General features: G+C 48.6%; 1 protein-coding gene across 3 annotated transcripts in view; it reads right to left on the bottom strand.

Moving 5' to 3' along the window:
- Window positions 1-18,304, bottom strand: part of obscnb (obscurin, cytoskeletal calmodulin and titin-interacting RhoGEF b) — an 896,193-nt gene that overhangs the window by 725,913 nt on the left and 151,976 nt on the right. For all 3 annotated transcript variants that reach the window (XM_038798455.1, XM_038798456.1, XM_038798458.1), the window contains exon 18: window positions 12,599-12,711. In XM_038798455.1, coding sequence (XP_038654383.1) covers window positions 12,599-12,711 — 113 coding nt within the window. The remainder of the gene's footprint in view (window positions 1-12,598; window positions 12,712-18,304) is intronic.

The raw sequence follows: 18,304 nt of genomic DNA, 5'->3' as shown, positions 1-18,304 counted from the left end.
TGTTTGAAGATTTCCGATGCGTTCTGAGTTTGCGGGCTGATGCGGAGGCATTCGGGCTTGATCTGGAGCTCCACCTTCAAAATTCTAGCTGATTAAATTGATGTACCATCAATTGAACGCGAGACGAGTTGCTGTACAAAAGTATGGCTTTAATCAGCTAGATGTTAGCTCTGCGGTCGATTACAGTATAAGGACGACTGTCGGGAGTACTGGGTATTTATACCCCGCCCTGGAGGCGGGGTTAACTCAGCCTCTCGACCAATCGGGGAGCCATCACGACTGGTCTCAACCAATCGGTCGAGAGGCACATGACCGACCAGGGCCAATGGTAAGCCGGCGTTCTGCACCAATGGCAGGCAGCTATGATAATCATACCACCACACCCACTGTGCTAAACCAGCCCCTTAAGAGGTTCAGGGCGACTTTCACCTTGACGGCCACCGGGAGCAAGTGTCCCCATACCTGGTTTACCAGGATGTTGCCTGGTCTGGACAGTGTTAGCTATGTGGAGAGGCCGAATAGACTGTTTTCATTAGAAAGATGGAGGTTGAGGGGTGACCTGATAGAGGTCTACAAGATTATGAAGGACATGGATAGAGTGGATGGGCAGGCACTCTTTCCCAGGGTGGAGGATCAGTCACCAGGGGGCATAGATTTAAGGTCCGTGGGGCAAAGTTTAGAGGAGATGTGCAAGGCAGGTTTTTTACACAGAGGGTCGTGAGTACCAGGAACACACTACCAGGGGAGGTTGTGGAAGCAGATATATTAATGCTGTTCAAAAGGCATCTCGAAAAATACATGGATAGGATGGGTAAAGTGGGATAAGGCACTCGGAATTGCTGAGGGTTTTGGCCAAGACCGGTACAGGCTTGGAGGGCCAAAGAGCCTGTTCCTGCAATGTATTGTTCTTTGATCTTTGAGGGAGTAGAGTAAGCAGGATTGTTATCTCAGACCATGCACCCCACTGGATGGAGATTCAGTTTAGAACGGGACGAGAGCAGAGCCCGGGGTTGAGGTTTGATTCGGGGTTGTTGGCAGATGGAGGTTTTTGTGATAAGGTGCGGGCGGCGATTAAGAAGTATGTGAAGTTGAATCAGAATGGGAAGGTGTAGGGCAGCACGGTGGCGCAAGTAGTTGGCATGGTTGTGTCACGGCGCCGAGGATCCAGGTTCAATCCCGGCTCTGGGTCACTGTCCGTGTGGAGTTTGCACATTCTCCCCGTGTTTGCGTGAGCTTCGGCCCCACAACCCAAAAGATGTGCAGGATAGGTGGATTGGCCACGCTAATGCCCCTTAATTGGAAAAAAATGAATTGGATATTCTAAACTTATAAAAAAAAAAGAATGGGAAGGTGCCGGAGGCCATTTTTTGGGAAGCACTGAAGGCTTTCCCGGGAGGAACTTATTTTGTTTAGGGCTTGTGCAGATAGAGAAAGGAGAGAGGAAAATGACCGTCTGGTGAGCGAGATAGTGGTAGTGGACAGTGAGTATACAAGGGTCACCACAGAGGGATTGGCGAGGAGGAAAAAGTTGAAGGGACAGTTTGACAGGTTGACAATGGGGAAGGCGGTAGGGCAACTGCGTAGGGCTAGAGAGGTGCAAATGTGTATGGGGAGAAGGCGAGCCGCATGCTGGCACACCAGCTGCAGAGGCAGGCCACGTCCAAGAAAATATTGAAGATACGGAATCGGGCTGGGGGTGTGGTGTCGGAGCCAGGGAAGATAAATGAGGCATTTAGGGAGTACTACCAGGGACTGTATGCGGCAGACCCAGGGGGAGAGGAGGGAACATGGGGCGGTTTCTGGACGAGCTGGAATTTTCCCAGGTGGAGGAAACAAAGGGGCAGGCATTGGAGGAGCCACTGGGGCTGGGGAGGTACTAGATAGTATCAAACATGAAGTCGGACAAGGCTCCAGTTCCGGATGGGTACCCGGCAGAATTTTAGAAGAAATTTGCGAAGGATCTGGCACCACATCTGTTGAGGGCATTTAATTAAGCGCTGGAGAAGGGGGAGCTGCCGGAGACGATAATGCAGGTAGTAATCACGCTAATTCTGAAAAAGGGTAAGGACCCAATAGAATATGATTCATATATGCCCATATCATTATTGAACACGATGTGAAAGTATTGGCTAGGTGTTGGCGGCAAGCATGGTGGATTATGTCCTGAGGGTGGTTGCAGAAGATCGAACAGGCTTCGTGAAGGGCAGGCAGCTAGGGAGTAATATAAAGCAGTTGTTGAATGTAGTGATGAATCCGTCGGGGGCTCTGGTACCGAAGGTGGTGGTGTCCAGTGACTTGGAGAAGACATTTGATTGGGTGGAGTGGTGGTACTTATTCGAGGGTTTGGGCAGGTTTGGGTTTGGGCCAAGATTTGTGGCATGGTTGCTATGTATGGCACCAAGTGCGAGTGTGAGGACGAATAATATGAGTTTGCAAAGCTTTGACGTACACAGGAATACGGGCAAGGGTGCCCGCTGTCGCCTTTGTTGTTTGCGCTGGCCATAGAGCCATCGCCGATGGTCTTAAGGGGTCAGCGGAGTGGCGGGGGAATTATGAGGGGATAGAGGGAGCACCAGGTGTTGTTATATGCCGGTGACCTGTTGCTGTATGCTTCAGATCCACTGGAGAGTATGGGAAGGATTATGGGCCTGCTGGGGAGGTTTGGAGGGTTCTCGGGGTACAAACACAATGCAGGGAAAAGCGAAGTTTTCCCGGTTAATGAGCTGGGATGCCAATTACGGTGGCGAGGGATAGGTTCAGGTATTTGGGGATTCAGGTAGCGAGGGAATGGATGGGATTCCATAAGTGGATCTTAATAAAGCTGATGGAGGGAACCAGGGGGGATCAAATTGGCACGGAAAAACAGTTCCCCCGGCTCAGTTTAAAGTCCAGCCCAGCAATATTGTTCATCCCTAACTGCCTTTGAGAAGATAGTGTTGGCAGCCTTCTTGAACTGATGCAATTCATGTGAATGAACAGTGACATAATTCCAAGTCAAAATGGTGTGTGACTGGAAGGGGTACTTGCATGGTGGCGTTGTTCATTTTATTTCAATCCCCATAGAGTCCAACAACTTTTAAAAAGAAATTTGAACATTCAGTGAAAGGTCACAACAACGATGAAGGGAACTTCTACTTTAAACTCCAAAGCAGAATTTCCACTTTTAATACAATCAAAAATAACACTTCCAGTATATACTTTAAGTCAACATTCAATTCTCTTGGAACAATTCCAAAGTGGTTATCTCTCCAAGGTTAACTTCTGTTCTTTTCCTTTCTCCGCCTGGCAGATTTTGACTCCGGAACTGTCCTGCACAGTGAAGGTTTTCCTGATGATCTACACTCTAGCTCAACCATAGCAAATCTTTCAACTCATTTTAAATCCTCACAAATTTTATCTTTTCAGTCCAGGTCCTGTCATAATATACATCCATGTATAAGATGGAGTGCAGACAGGCAGTGAGTGACACACAGGAAGACCTGTGAGCACACAGAACACAGCAGCCAATCACCAGACAGGACATGACCACTATAAAGCCAGAGGGCACCAGTTTTCCCGCTCTCTTGGGATCCAGCATCTGAGACAGTCAGAGCTCGTGAGCATCAGCTAGTACAAACACCATATGGTAGTCAGTTAGTCTGGTCAGGCTAGCCTCAGGTTTCCAGTCAAGTCAGCATAGTGTCAACCCACAAATAAGCATGTAATATAGTGGGTTGTGCAGTAAAATAGTGTTGCATCTCATCAAGTGTTGGAAGCCTGTCTCTCTCTACACTGCATCAAACGCAGTCCACATAGACCCAGCTTGCCCAACACATCATGGTACCAGTGAGTAATGCTGAAGTTTGACAAACCTACCTTGAGATAATCTGCCTTGACCAGATCAGATCCTACATACAGTGCTGCACGGTGAACCAGAGAGACCAGCTACCTCTAACTGCACTCTCTCTCTCACAGATCCTGGCAAGCTGACTTCTCTGATCCCACAAATGGCTTCTGATGAACCTACGTCTGTCAAAACACGTTGTATTTTGGTGGAAATACTGATTAAAGATCAATTAAAGACTCCAACTCAATTCTATCTTGGAACCATTTAGTCAAGCTTGCTGCACACATTCCTCAAGCTTCATACATGCAAAGGTATGCCACTCCATACAACTCATGCCTTCTCATGCCAAGGTATGCCCCTCAAATAACCTCGATTGCCCCTCATTCCCCCTTGCCAAGATATGTTCCACCAAGCAACCGCAATGGTCTCTCATGCCTCCATGTCAAGCTATGACAATTCCATGCCCATTCACCCACCATGCCCTGTACAAAAACAATTAACCCTATGATGACAGTACGATGTGTTAAAAAAAGCTTTTCAAAAAGACATTCATTGATAACTGTCTACCTTCTTATAAAACTCTTTTTCACTACAGCCCTATAAAAGTGACAATCATCCAGACCCTTTAAAGTTCAATTAATGAAACCGCTGAAACTTGAAACCTCCTAATCTTATACAAAGAACAAAAAACAAAGAAAATTACAGCACAGGAACAGGCCCTTCGGCCCTCCCAGCCTGTGCCGATCCAGTTCCTTTATCTAAACCTGTCGCCTATTTTCCAAGGATCTACTTCCCTCTATTCCCCGCCTGTTCATATATCTGTCCAGATGCATCATAAATTATGCTATCATGCCCGGCTTTACCACCTCCGCTGGCAAAGCGTTCCAGGCACCCACCACCCTCTGCGTAAAAAACTTTCCACACACATCTCCCTTGAACTTTCCCCCTCTCACCTTGAAATTGTGACCCTTTGTAATTGACACCCCCACTCTTGGAAAAAGCTTGTTCCTATCCACCCTGTCCATACCTCTCAATTTTGTAGACCTCAATCAGGTCCCCCCTCAACCTCCGTCTTTCCAACGAAAACAATCCTAATCTACTCAACCTTTCTTCATAGCTAGCACCCTCCATACCAGGCAACATCCTGGTGAACCTCCTCTGCACCCTCTCTAAAGTATCCACATCCTTCTGGTAATGTGGCGACCAGAACTGCACGCAGTATTCCAAATGTGGCCTAACCAAAGTCCTATACAACTGTAACATGATCTGCCGACTCTTGTACTCAATACCCCGTCCGATGAAGGCAAGCATGCTGTATGCCTTCTTCACCACTCTATCGACCTGCGTTGCCACCATCAGGGTACAATGGACCTAAACTCCCAGATCTCTCTGTTCATCAATTTTCCCCAGGACTCTTCCATTGACCATATAGTCCGCTCTTGAATTTGATCTTCCAAAATGCACCACCTCGCATTTGCCTGGATTGGACTCCGTCTGCCATTTCTCTGCCCAACTCTCCAATCTATCTATATTTTGCTGTATTCTCTGACAGTCCTCCTCGCTATCTGCAACTCCACCAATCTTAGTATCATCTGCAAACTTGCTAATCAGACCACTTATACCTTCATCCAGATCATTTATGTATATCACAAACAACAGTGGTCCGAGCACGGATCCCTGTGAAACACCACTAGTCACCTTTCTCCATTTTGAGACACTCCCTTCCACCACTACTCTCTGTCTCCTGTTGCCCAGCCAGTTCTTTATCCATCTAGCTAGTACACCCTGAACCCCATACAACTTCACTTTTGCCATCAACCTGCCATGGGAAACCTTATCAAACGCCTTACTAAAGTTCATGTATATGACATCTACAGCCCTTCCCTCATCAATTAACTTTGTCACTTCCTCAAAGAATTCTATTAGGTTTGTAAGACATGACCTTCCCTGCACAAAACCATGCTGCCTATCACTGATAAGTCTATTTTCTCCCAAATGTGAATAGATCCTATCCCTCAGTATCTTCTCCAACAGTTTGCCTACCACTGACGTCAAGCTCACAGGTCTATAATTCCCTGGATTATCCCTGCTACCCATCTACAACATTAGCAATTCTCCAGTCCTCCGGGACCTCACCTGTGCTCAAAGATGCTGCAAAGATATCTGTTAAGGCCCCAGCTATTTCATCCCTCGTTTCCCTCAGTAACTTGGGATAGATCCCATCCAGTCCTGGGGACTTGTCCACCCCTTAATGCCTTTTAGAATACCCAAAACCTCCCCCTTCCTTATGCCGACATGACCTAGAGTATTTAAACATCCATCCCTAGCCTCAACATCTGTCATGTCCCTCTCCTTGGTGAATACCGTGCAAAGTACTCATTAAGAATCTCACTCATTTCCTCTGACTCCACGCATAAATTCCCTCTTTTGTCTTTGATTGGGCCAATCCTTTCTCTAGTTACCCTCTTGCTCCTTATATACGAATAAAATGCTTTGGGATTTTCCTTAACCCTGTTAGCCGAAGATATTTCATGACCCCTTTTAGCCCTCTTTATTGCGCGTTTGAGATTTGTCCTACTTTCCCGATATTCCTCCAAAGCTTCATCAGTTTTGAGTCGCCTCGATCTTATGCATGCTTCCTTTTTCATCTTTGCTAGTCTCACAATTCCACCCGTCATCCATGGTTCCCTAATCTTGCCATTTCTATCCCTCATTTTCACAGGGACGTGTCTGTTCTGCACTCTAATCAACTGTTCTTTAAAAGACTCCCACATTTCAAATGTGGATTTACCCTCAAACAGCTGCTCCGAATCCACATTCCCTAGCTCCTGCCGAATTTTGTTATACTTGCCCTTTCCCCAATTTAGCACTCTTCCTTTAGGACCACTCTCGTCTTTCTCTATGAGTATTCTAAAACATACGGAATTGTGATCGCTTAACCCAAAGTAATTACTGACTGAAACTTCAACCACCTGGCCGGGATCATTCCCCAATACCAGGTCCAGTATGGCCCCTTCCCGAGTTGGACTATTTACATTCTGCTCTAAAAAACTCTCCTGGATGCTCCTTACAAATTCTGATCCGTCTACACCTCCAACACTACATGAGTCCCATTCAATGTTGGGGAAGTTAAAATCTCCCATCACAACCACGCTATTGCTCCTACATTGTTCTATAATCTGTCTATATATTTGTACCATTTTAGGGCTATTTTTAGGGAGTTAGGCTGGAAGTTAAAGGCCAGGACAGACAGAGTTGTCATCTCTGGTTTGTTGCCGGTGCCACGTGATAGCGAGGCTAGGAATAGGGAGAGAGTGCAGTTGAACACATGGCTGCAGGAATGGTGTAGGAGGGAGGGCTTCAGGTATTTGGATAATTGGAGCGCATTCTGGGGAAGGTGGGACCTGTACAAGCAGGACGGGTTGCATCTGAACCAGAGGGGCACCAATATCCTTTTGGGGGGGGGGGGGGGGGGGGGGGGGGGGGGGGGGATGTTTTCTAGTACTCTTCGGGAGGGTTTAAACTAATTTGGCAGGGGAATGGGAACCAGATTTGTAGTCCAGCAACTAAGGAAGCTGATATTCAGGACGCCAAAGCACGTAGTGATGCAGTGGGGAAGGTAACACTGATAAAGGAGAGTACTTGCAGGCAAGGAGATGGGTTGAAGTGTGTATACTTTAATGCAAGAAGCATCAGGAATAAGGTGGGTGAACTTAAGGCATGGATCAGTACTTGGGACTACGATGTGGTGGCCATCACGGAAACTTGGGTAGAAGAGGGGCAGAAATGGTTGTTGGAGGTCCCTGGTTATAGATGTTTCAACAAGATTAGGGAGGATGGTAAAAGAGGTGGGGGGGTGGCATTGTTAATTAGAGATAGTATAACAGCTGCAGAAAGGCAGTTCGAGGGGGATCTGCCTACTGAGGTAATATGGGTTGAAGTCAGAAATAGGAAAGGAGCAGTCACCTTGTTGGGAGTTTTCTATAGGCCCCCCAATAGCAGCAGAGATGTGGAGGAACAGATTGGGAAACAGATTTTGGAAAGGTGCAGAAGTCACAGGGTAGTAGTCATGGATGACTTCAACTTCCCAAACATTAAGTGGAAACTCTTTAGATCAAATAGTTTGGATGGGGTAGTGTTTGTGCAGTGTGTCCAGGAAGCTTTTCTAACACAGTATGTAGATTGTCCGACCAGAGGGGAGGCCATATTGGATTTAGTACTTGGTAATGAACCAGGGCAGGTGATAGATGTTAGTGGGGGAGCATTTTGGAGGTAGTGACCACAATTCTGTGACTTTCACTTTAGTTATGGAGAGGGATAGGTGCGTGCAACAGGGCAAGGTTTACAATTGGGGGAAGGGTAAATACAATGCTGTCAGACAAGAATTGAAGTGCAGAAGTTGGGAACATAGGCTGTCAGGGAAAGACACAAGTAAAATGTGGAACTTGTTCAAGGAACAGGTACTGCGTGTCTTTGATATGTATGTCCCTGTCAGGCAGGGAAGAGATGGTCGAGTGAGGGAACCATGGTTGACAAGAGAGGTTGAATGTCTTGTTAAGAGGAAGAAGGAGACTTATGTAAGGTTGAAGAAACAAGGTTCAGACAGGGCGCTGGAGGATACAAGATAGCCAGGAGGGAACTGAAGAAAGGGATTAGGAGAGCTAAGAGAGGGCATGAAAAATCTTTGGCAGGTAGGATCAAGGAAAACCCCAAGGCCTTTTACACATATGTGAGAAATATGAGAATGACTAGAGCGAGGGTAGGTCCGATCAAGGACAGTAGCGGGAGATTGTGTATTGAGTCTGAAGAGATAGGAGAGGTCTTGAACAAGTATTTTTCTTCAGTATTCACAAACGAGAGGGGCCATATTGTTGGAGAGGACAGTGTGAAACAGACTGATAAGCTCGAGGAGATAATTGTCAGGAAGGAAGATGTGTTGCGCGTTTTGAAAAACTTGAGGATAGACAAGTCCCCCGGGCCTGACGGGATATATCCAAGGATTCTATGGGAAGCAAGAAATGTAATTGCAGAGCCGTTGGCAATGATCTTTTCGTCCTCGCTGTCAACAGGGGTGGTACCAGAGGATTGGAGAGTGGCGAATGTCGTGCCCCTGTCCAAAAAAGGGAATAGGGATAACCCTGGGAATTACAGGCCAGTTAGTCTTACTTCGGTGCTAGGCAAAGTAATGGAAAGGGTACTGAGGGATAGGATTTCTGAGCATCTGGAAAGACACTGCTTGATTAGGGATAGTCAGCACGGATTTGTGAGGGGTAGGTCTTGCCTTACAAGTCTTACTGACTTCTTTGAGGAGGTGACCAAGCATGTGGATGAAGGTAAAGCAGTGGAAGTAGTGTACATGGATTGTAGTAAGGCATTTGATAAGGTTCCCCATTGTAGGCTTGTGCAGAAAGTAAGGAGGCATGGGATAGTGGGAAATTTGGCCAGTTGGATAACAAACTGGATAACCAATAGAAGACAGAGAGTGGTGGTGGATGGCAAATAATCAGCCTGGAGCCCAGTTATCAGTGGCGTACCGCAGGGATCAGTTCTGGGTCCTCTGCTGTTTGTGATTTTCATTAACGACTTGGATGAGGGAGTTTAAGGGTGGGTCAATAAATTTGCAGATGATACGAAGATTGGTGGAGTTGTGGATAGTGAGGAGGGCTGTTGTCGGCTTCAAAGAGACATAGATAGGATGCAGAGCTGGGCTGAGATGTCGTAGATGGAGTTTAACCCTGACAAGTGTGAGGTTGTCCATTTTGGAAGGACAAATCTGAATGCGGAATACAGGGTTAACGGTAGGGTTCTTGGCAATGTGGAGGAGCAGAGAGATCTTGGGGTTTATGTTCATAGATCTTTGAAAGTTGCCACTCAAGTGGATAGAGCTGTGAAGAAGGCCTATGGTGTGCTAGCGTTCATTAGCAGAGGGATTGAATTTAAGAGCCGTGAGGTGATGATGCAGCTGTACAAACCTTGGTCAGGCCACATTTGGAGTACTGTGTGCAGTTCTGGTCGCCTCATTTTAGGAAGGATGTGGAAGCTTTGGAAAAGGTGCAAAGGACATTTACCAGGATGTTGCCTGGAATGGAGAGTAGGTCATACGAGGAAAGGTTGAGTGTGCTAGGCCTTTTCTCATTAGAACTGAGAAGGATGAGGGGCAACTTGATAGAGGTTTATAAAATGATCAGGGGAATAGATAGACAGTCAGAGACTTTTTCCCCGGGTGGAACACACCATTACAAGGGGACATGAATTTAAGGTAAATGGTGGAAGATATAGAGGGGATGTCAGAGGTAGGTTCCACTGCCTGTGGAAGTAGTTGAGTCGGAAATGTTAGGGACCTTCAAGCGGCTATTGGATAGGTACATGGATTAGGGTAGAATAATGGAGTGTAGATTAACTTCTTCTTAAGGGCAGCACGGTAGCATTGTGGATAGCACAATTGCTTCACAGCTCCAGGGTCCCAAGTTCGATTTCAACTTGGGTCACTGTCTGTGTGGAGTCTGCACATCCTCCCCGTGTGTGCGTGGGTTTCCTCCGGGTACTCCGGTTTCCTCCCACAGTCCAAAGATGTGCAGGTTGGGTGGATTGGCCATGAAAAATTGCCCTTAGTGTCCAAAATTCTATGATTAACCTAGGACAAAAGTTTGGCACAACATCGTGGGCCGAAGGGCCTGTTCTGTGCTGTATTTCTCTATCTATCTATCTACTTCTACTTCACGCTCACTTTTGGGAGGCCTGTAGTAAAGTCCCAACAATGTTACTGCACCCTTCCTATTTCTTAGCTCTATCCATATTGTCTCAGTGCTCGAATCGTCCATCATGCCCTCCTTAATCACAGCTAAGATATCATCTCTGACTAGTAATGCAACTCCTCCACCCCTCTTACCTCTCTCTCTATCCCTCCTGAAGCATCTATACCCTGGGATATTTAGTTGCCAGTCTTGCCCTTCCCTCAACCGTCTCAGTAATACCAATATATTCCCAGGTGCTAATCCAAGCCCTAAATTCATCTGCCTTACCTGCTACACTTCTTGCATTAAAACAAATGCACCTCAGACCACCTGTCCCTTTGCATTCAACATCACTTCCCTGTCTACTCTTCCCCTTAGTCACATTGAGTTAATTATCTAGTACCTTACTGGTTTTAGTTGCTGCCTCTTTACTGACCTCTAACTTCCTAATCTGGTTCCCATCCCCCTGCCACATTAGTTTAAAACCTCCCCAACAGTGTTAGCAAAAGCACCCCGTAGGACATTGGTTCCAATCCTGCCCTGGTGTAGACCATCCGATTTGTAATGGTCCCACCGCCCCCAAAACCGGTTCCAATGTCCCAAAAATCAGAACACCTCCGTCCTGCACCATCTCTCAAGCCACGTATTCATTCTGACTATTCTTGAATTTCTACTCTGACTGTCTCGTGGCACTGGTAGCAATCCTGAGATTACTACCTTTGAGGTCCTACTTTTTAACTTATCTCCTAACTCCCTAAATTCTGATTGTAGGACCTCATCCCATTTTTTACCTATATCGTTGGTGCCTATATGCACCACGACAACTGGCTGTTCACCCTCCCCTTCAGTATGTCCTGCAGTCGATCTGAGACATCCTTGACCCGTGTACCTGGGAGGCAACATACCATTCGGGAGTCTTGTTTTCGACCACAGAAACGCCTGCCTACTCCCCTTATGATTGAATCCCCTATGACTATAGCCCTGCCGGTCTTTTTCCCACCCTTCTGTGCAGCAGAGCCAGCCACGGTGCCATGAGCCTGGCTACTACTGCCTTCCCCTGGTGAGTCACCTCCCCCAACAGTATCCAAAACGGTATACCTGTTTTGGAGGGAGATGACTGCAGGGGACACCTGCACTGCCTTCCTGCTCTTTCTCTGCCTTATGGTCACCCATTCCCTGTCACCTTCACCAATCCTAATCTGCAGTGTGACCAACTCACTGAACGTGCTATCCACGACCTCCTCAGTATCGCGGATGCTCCAAAGTGAGTCCATCCGCAGATCCAGAGCCGTCATGCGGTCTAACAGGAGCTGCAGCTGGACACACTTCCTGCACATGAAGGAGTCAGGGGCATTGGCCGCGTCCCTGAACTCCCACATTGAGCACGAGGAGCATAACACGGGTCTGGGATCTCCTGCCATTTTTACACTTTACCTTAACTGATTACAAATATAAATACAAATAAATGTTGCAAAATTGACAGAACAGATAAGAGAGCCAGAGCTGACAATCAAGCAATGTTTTCTCTGGGGCTCAGGTGTATTCTCCGCGCCGGCCATGGCGGAGCCCTACAGGGGCCAGCGCAGAAGGAAGGAGTGCCCCCAAGGTACAGGCCCGCCCACAGATCGGTGGGCCCTGATCGCAGGCCAGGCCATCATTGGGGCCCACGCGGGGCCGGATCACCCCGTGCCCCCCTGAGGACCGCACCAGCCGGCCTACCAGCCAGGTACTGCCGTGTGGGAACATGTCCAATCCGCGCCGGCGGGACTGGCCAGAAACCAACGCTCGGGGATTAACACCCCCCCCCCCCCCCCCCCCCCCCGGGATTCTCCGGGCCGGGGGGGGGGGGGGGAATCACGCCCAAAGTATTTGCGCGCCGTCATTAGGGAAGAACACAATGCATACCTGGAACACCAATCAGTTGTTGCCATTTCTGTGTTTAAGCCAGTCGATACTCCTGCCCAATACTTACATTTGGGCTATCACTTTTTTTGTTTCCTCAGCTTTCTTTGATAAGATTTTTTTTCTTCATTCATACCTTAAACCATTTCACTTCTGCATTGGCTCTCGAGAGTTCACATTCAAAAATAATTTTATCTTTCTCTGGAACTTTGATATCTTCTAAAGCTTTGGAAAAAGTCACCGGAGGTTCTGTTTAAAGAAAATAAGAGAGTAACTGCAACAGGTGCAAAACATATTTTAAAAATTGCATCTCCAAGTACTTGCAAATTTGCATTCAATCTTTTTAAAGTTAGCAGAGACTTAACTTATTAGTTAAATTTTAAACCAGGATTTGAATATACCACAACTAAAATGTCATAACACCCAGGAGTTAAGATCAATAATCAAATCAAACTCAAACTGCCACCAAAGTTGTTCTTTCTTCACAAGGAGCACTTAGACACAGCACTAGGCTAAGAGATACGTCACGGAGGCAAGGACCGCCATTGCCGGGGCCTGTATGGCAGCCATCTTTCTGTGCAGCCCACTGACAACCCACCTTGGCCCCTGGTTCTGCAGAGTAACACCGGCCATAGGGTGCCCCCTCTCTTCCATCCCACCAACCCCAACATACCACACCCACCCCAACCAGCCACCATCTCCTGGCAGGGCATCATGCCCAAGGAAAGCGCCCACAGTAGCCCTTACACGGGGATGCGGATGGGGCCCGCAGAGCGTTCCGCTGGCATGGATAGTGCCATCCAACAGTACCCTTTGCAGCAGGGACGGGTACCAGGGCCAGAGACCCACATGGTGCCAGCCACCAACACAGCCATGGGTGCGGGGATTGGAGGGGGAAACATGTGGGGGCAGAGTCCGCACTGCAAACCGAGGCCACCATGTAGCCCGCTGTACCTGGTTGGGCACGGGGGTAAGCACCATACCACCATGTCAGCCTTTCACCCCGTGCAGCCAATGAGTATTGGAATTCAACCAGCAATGGGGTTTTCCTCCTAGTCGCCGCAGCCCTGGCTGTAGCCACTGTACCAGCTGGAGCTGCTCGAGGAGGAGGAAGCTGCAGCAGCGGAGCATGCCCCAGAGGAAGACGATGGAAAGCCAGCCACCCAACAGGCCAAGGAGGAGAAAGAGGTGAAAAGGAGGCTTCGCATGAGGCCTCACGTGTATCGGTAGCGCCTATCATTCGAAGACCTGCCAGACCGGGCATGCCAATGACTCCGGCTGAGCAGAGGAACAGTGCGACATATCTACCAGTTCATGGCGCACCATAATTTGGTAGATATGTCGCACCTGGCACTGCAGGGCAATGAGGGAAGGCATCCGTTCCCGGTGGCTGATAGGGGGCGGTCACCCTAACCATCTACGCAACGGGTCCTTCGAGGCGCCGAGTGGGGACCTGTCTCGACTCTCACAGAGCTCAGTGCACAAGTGCATCCACGCTGTCACGGATGCCCTATATCTTCAGTTGGCACAATACATTCATTTCAATGTGGACCGAGCCCACCAGGAGGCCTGGGCAGCAAGGTTCACCGCCATCGCCGGGCCAACACGCACGGGACGCTCTGTTCGCCTCCAGGTTCACCGACTGGGGGGCGGAGACTGGCCAGGGGCATGGATGCCCATCACATCCTGTGCTCCCCACCCACCTGCAATCACCTCCATGATAAATGCATGATGGGATGTGAACCCAGGGTTGACATTAACAGCGGGGTGGGTCCATGGGATGGAGGATGATGACAGCCCCCTCTGCAATGAGCTCTGGTGCTCCACATCTTTTGACAACTCCAACTCTGACTCCTATTCACTGTAGCACTTTCCACCACCCACCTGGATAATCCCTGCACGCGAGCTGGCCATTCCATCACAGTCTCATCAAATCCACGGGGTGGCAGAGGTGGGAGTGGTGAGGGGGAACAGCAGAGCGGTGAGTGTTGACTGAACTGCGGTCGGTGAGTCAAGCCCACCCCCAATGCCTGTCCATCCCCCACTCCCCCTCTGTGGCCAGCCCAGAGCAGCCCACCCATCACCCACTTTTGGCCAAAGCGGGATGTAACATTGTGAACAGGTGTTTGATATGAAAACATATACACAGATTTGTGCCCTAGCTCCGATCAACTTAACTTCTGTCTACTTTTCTGGTCTTATGGCCCTAACACTACATCTACGTGGATCCTGAGACAGTATATCAGGAGTGAAGGCAGCCTGCTGTGATTCCCGTCCTGCAATCTGGGCCCCCCTTGGCCGGCGTTTTCTGGAGCGGCTGGGCCTGAATGGACCTGGCTGCTGCTCGGATGTATTAGGTAGCATGGTGCCATCCAGTCCAGTTCGGAGAATTCTGCTGAGTGTTCTTGGCAGTTGCAAAGAGTGAGATTTAATAAGGCAAAGTTCATCAGTGAGAGGAGTTGTCCTTTGTAGAAGCAATCAGTAACGGAGTTTCACTCAAAATCCCTGCCCGAACATCATGGCCGGAATTCTCCGAGTCTCCGCGCCGCAATTGCACCCGGCACGGGGGCACGGAATGGGCGTCAGATTCGCAACGCTTTCTCGCGATTCTCTGGAGAACGGAGAACAGCCGGTGGTCGCGGACGCGCAGTCGACGCGGCGTCGACCGGGGGCCGTTGAAAGTGGCATTAGCAAAAGCAGATTGCTGAAGGACACCAGCAATTGAGCACAAACAAAGAAAACAAAGCAAAAATCACAGTAACATAACAGGTTTTAAAGTCCATCTTTTTGCTTATCATGATCTGGTGAATTTCTTCAAAATTTGCAGTTGCAAATGCAGGAAGAGGAACAAAAAAAAGGAACATATATTCACACATGCTGCGTAGGTGCTCAAAGGTTAATCGTGGAAGAAGAAATTAGGAAGTTTTAAGGAATGGTCTCAAAGGAACATGGAGATTGCCAGTTTACAAGATAGAAACATAGGGATTGCCAGTTTACAGGATAGAGTGTTCCTTCTAGGGGCTTTTCACAGTAACTTCATTTAAGTCTACTTGTGACAATAAGTGATTATTATTATTATTATTATTATTCAGGAAGTGATCAAGGAAAGGACAGAACAAAAGATTATTGTGTTTGATAACAGCACAGTGGAAAGGAGGGTTAGGCTGTGAGGCTACACTTACAACCCTTTGATCAGCAGTTCAACTCCAGACAATTTAATGACCTGAGGAAAATGGGGAATTACAGAGACGTGGGCTGGGATTCTCCCCTACATGGCGGGGCGGGCCGTACCTGCACCAAGGAGTGGCGTGAACCACTCCGGCGTCGGACTGTCCGGAAGGTGCGGAATCCACCGCACCTTCAGGGGCTAGGCCAGCGTCCGCGGGGTTGGTGCCGTACCAACCGGCGCGAAGGGCCTCCGCCGGCCGGTGCGAGTTGGCGCATGCATGGGAGTGCCAGCGTCCTCTGGCATGATCCCAGCGCATGCGCAGAGGGGTTCTTCTCCGTGCCGGCCATGGCGCACCGTTACAGCGGCCGGCGCGGAGGGAAAGAGTGCCCCCACGGCACAGGCCCGCCCGCAGATCGGTGGGCCCCGATCGCGGGCCAGGCCAGGCCACCGGGGGCCCGATCACCCCAGCGCCCGCCCCCCCCCCCTCCCTGGCCGAAAACGGGCGTCCACTCGGCCCATCGCGGAGCAGAGAATCGATGGGGGGGGCCACTGCCAACGGCCCCCGACCTTCGCGACGCGATTCCCGCCCCTGCAGTAAAACCGGCACCGGAGAAGGGGCGGGATTCATGCCAACCCCCGGCAATTCTCCGGCCCGGCGGAGGGTCGGAGAATCCCGCCCGTGGTTAGAAGGAGATCAAAGCTGGGAACTAAATATTCAGTGGTATGTGACTTTTCGGAAAGACAGGCAAGGAGGAAAGGGTGGTGGAGTAGATTTGTTAGCACGAGATGGACTAAATACAGTAGCAAGGAATGATCTTGGATTGGAAGTTATAGAATCCATATGGGTGGAAGTAAGAAATAATAAGGGGTAGAAGACACTGGTGGGAGTAGTCAATAGGCCTCACAGTAGCTATACTGAAGGATGGAAAATAAAACAGGACATAATGACGGCATGTAAAAATGGCAGGGCTTTAATCATGTGACATAATTATCATGCAGAATGGGAAAATCCAATTGGTAGAGGTAGCCAAGCAGAAGAATTTCGAGTGCATTCAAAACAATTTCCTAGTTTCACAGTAACTTCATGCTTGTGACAATAAAAGGTTATTATTTGTTATTTTATTTTAGAACCGTTTTGGATCCAACCAGGGATACGGCTATTTTGGATCTGGTAATGTGTAATGAGGCAAATTTAATAAACAATCTCAGAATTAAAGATCTCCGAGGAAACAAAGATTCATAACATGATAGAATTTAGCATTCAATTTGAGAGTGAAAATGTTGAGTCAGAAAAGACGGTTGATCAGCAATGGCAGACATGTATGAGGAGGAATTTCTTCAGCCAAAAGGTGATGAATCTATGGAACTCTGCCGCAGACGGCTGTGGAGGCCAAATCACTAAATGTCTTTAAGACAGAGATAGATAGGTTCTTGATTAATAAGAGGATCAAGGGTAATGGGGAGAAGGCTGGAGAATGGGAATGAGAAAAATATCAGCTATGATTGAATGGTGGAGCAGACTCGATGGGTCAAGTGGCCTTATTCTGCTCCTATGTCTCATGGTCTTATGAAAGAAAAAACATATAAAGTGGTAAAGATTAATGGTAAACCAGAGGATTGAGAAAGTTTTAAAAGCCAACAAAAGTTGACCAAATAAAAGAAGATAAACTATGAGGGAAAACTAGCAAGTCATATAAAAGTGAACAATGAGCTTCTTTAAATATATATAAAGGAAAAGAGAGGCCAAGTTAAGATCAGACCCTTAGAGAATGAGACTAGGGAAATAATAATGGGGAACCAGAAAATGGCAGAGGAGTTAAATAAATACTTTACTTCAGTCTTCACAGTGGAGTAATAACATTACAAAGGTACTAAATAATCTAAGGGTAGAAAAAGGGGTAATAAATGCAAGAACTGTAGACTTCCGGGGGCGGCGATGTCCGAGTCAGCCGCATATTCGGCGGGCTCTCACTCCGGCCGGGCTGAACAGCTGATTCCCCGCGACAGCGGGACCACGGGGGCGGCAGAAAGGCTGACGTGAAAGAAGAGGAGAGCGGGCTGCAGCAGATGGAAGTGTGGGAGGCCAGCAGGTGAGGACGAAAGAGAGAGAGACGGAGGCAAGGAGGAAGCTGACCTGAAGGGTAAGATGGCGGACCCACGGACCTTCCTTCCTCCAGGACAAAGGGAAAAAAAAGTTTGGAGTTGCTGAGGAGGGACAGCTTGGACCCACTTCAGATGCCCAGGAGGTAAAATTTAAGGAGCTGGGCGAAGGAAAGCGGCAGCGAAGGCGCTGAGGAGCGGGCTGCGGCACATGGAACAGCGGGATTCCAGAAGGCAGAAGAAGAAGGAGAAAAAGGGACAGAGACAAGGACCTGAAGAAAATTACCTGGGACCTAAGATGGCGGACACACGGACCCCGGACTCAGCAATCCAGCTGGCGCTGGATAACATGCTCCAGGTAATGAAGTCCAGTTTTGAAGCGCTGAAGCGGGACAGCTTGGACCCAATCCAGAAAGCGGTGGATCAGCTGAACCAGAGGCTGGACGCCCAGGATGTTAAAGTTAAGGAGCTGGGAGAGGCGGTGGAGGAGCAGGCGGATGCGCAAACGGTTGCAGCGCTAGAAGTGGACGGCCTGAAAGAGCGGCAGAGAAGACTGCTGGACAGAGTGGAGGA

The sequence above is a fragment of the Scyliorhinus canicula genome, chromosome 5 (genome assembly GCF_902713615.1).
Source record: "Scyliorhinus canicula chromosome 5, sScyCan1.1, whole genome shotgun sequence".
NCBI lineage: Eukaryota > Metazoa > Chordata > Chondrichthyes > Carcharhiniformes > Scyliorhinidae > Scyliorhinus > Scyliorhinus canicula.
This window is presented reverse-complemented; position numbering and strand designations above follow the sequence as displayed.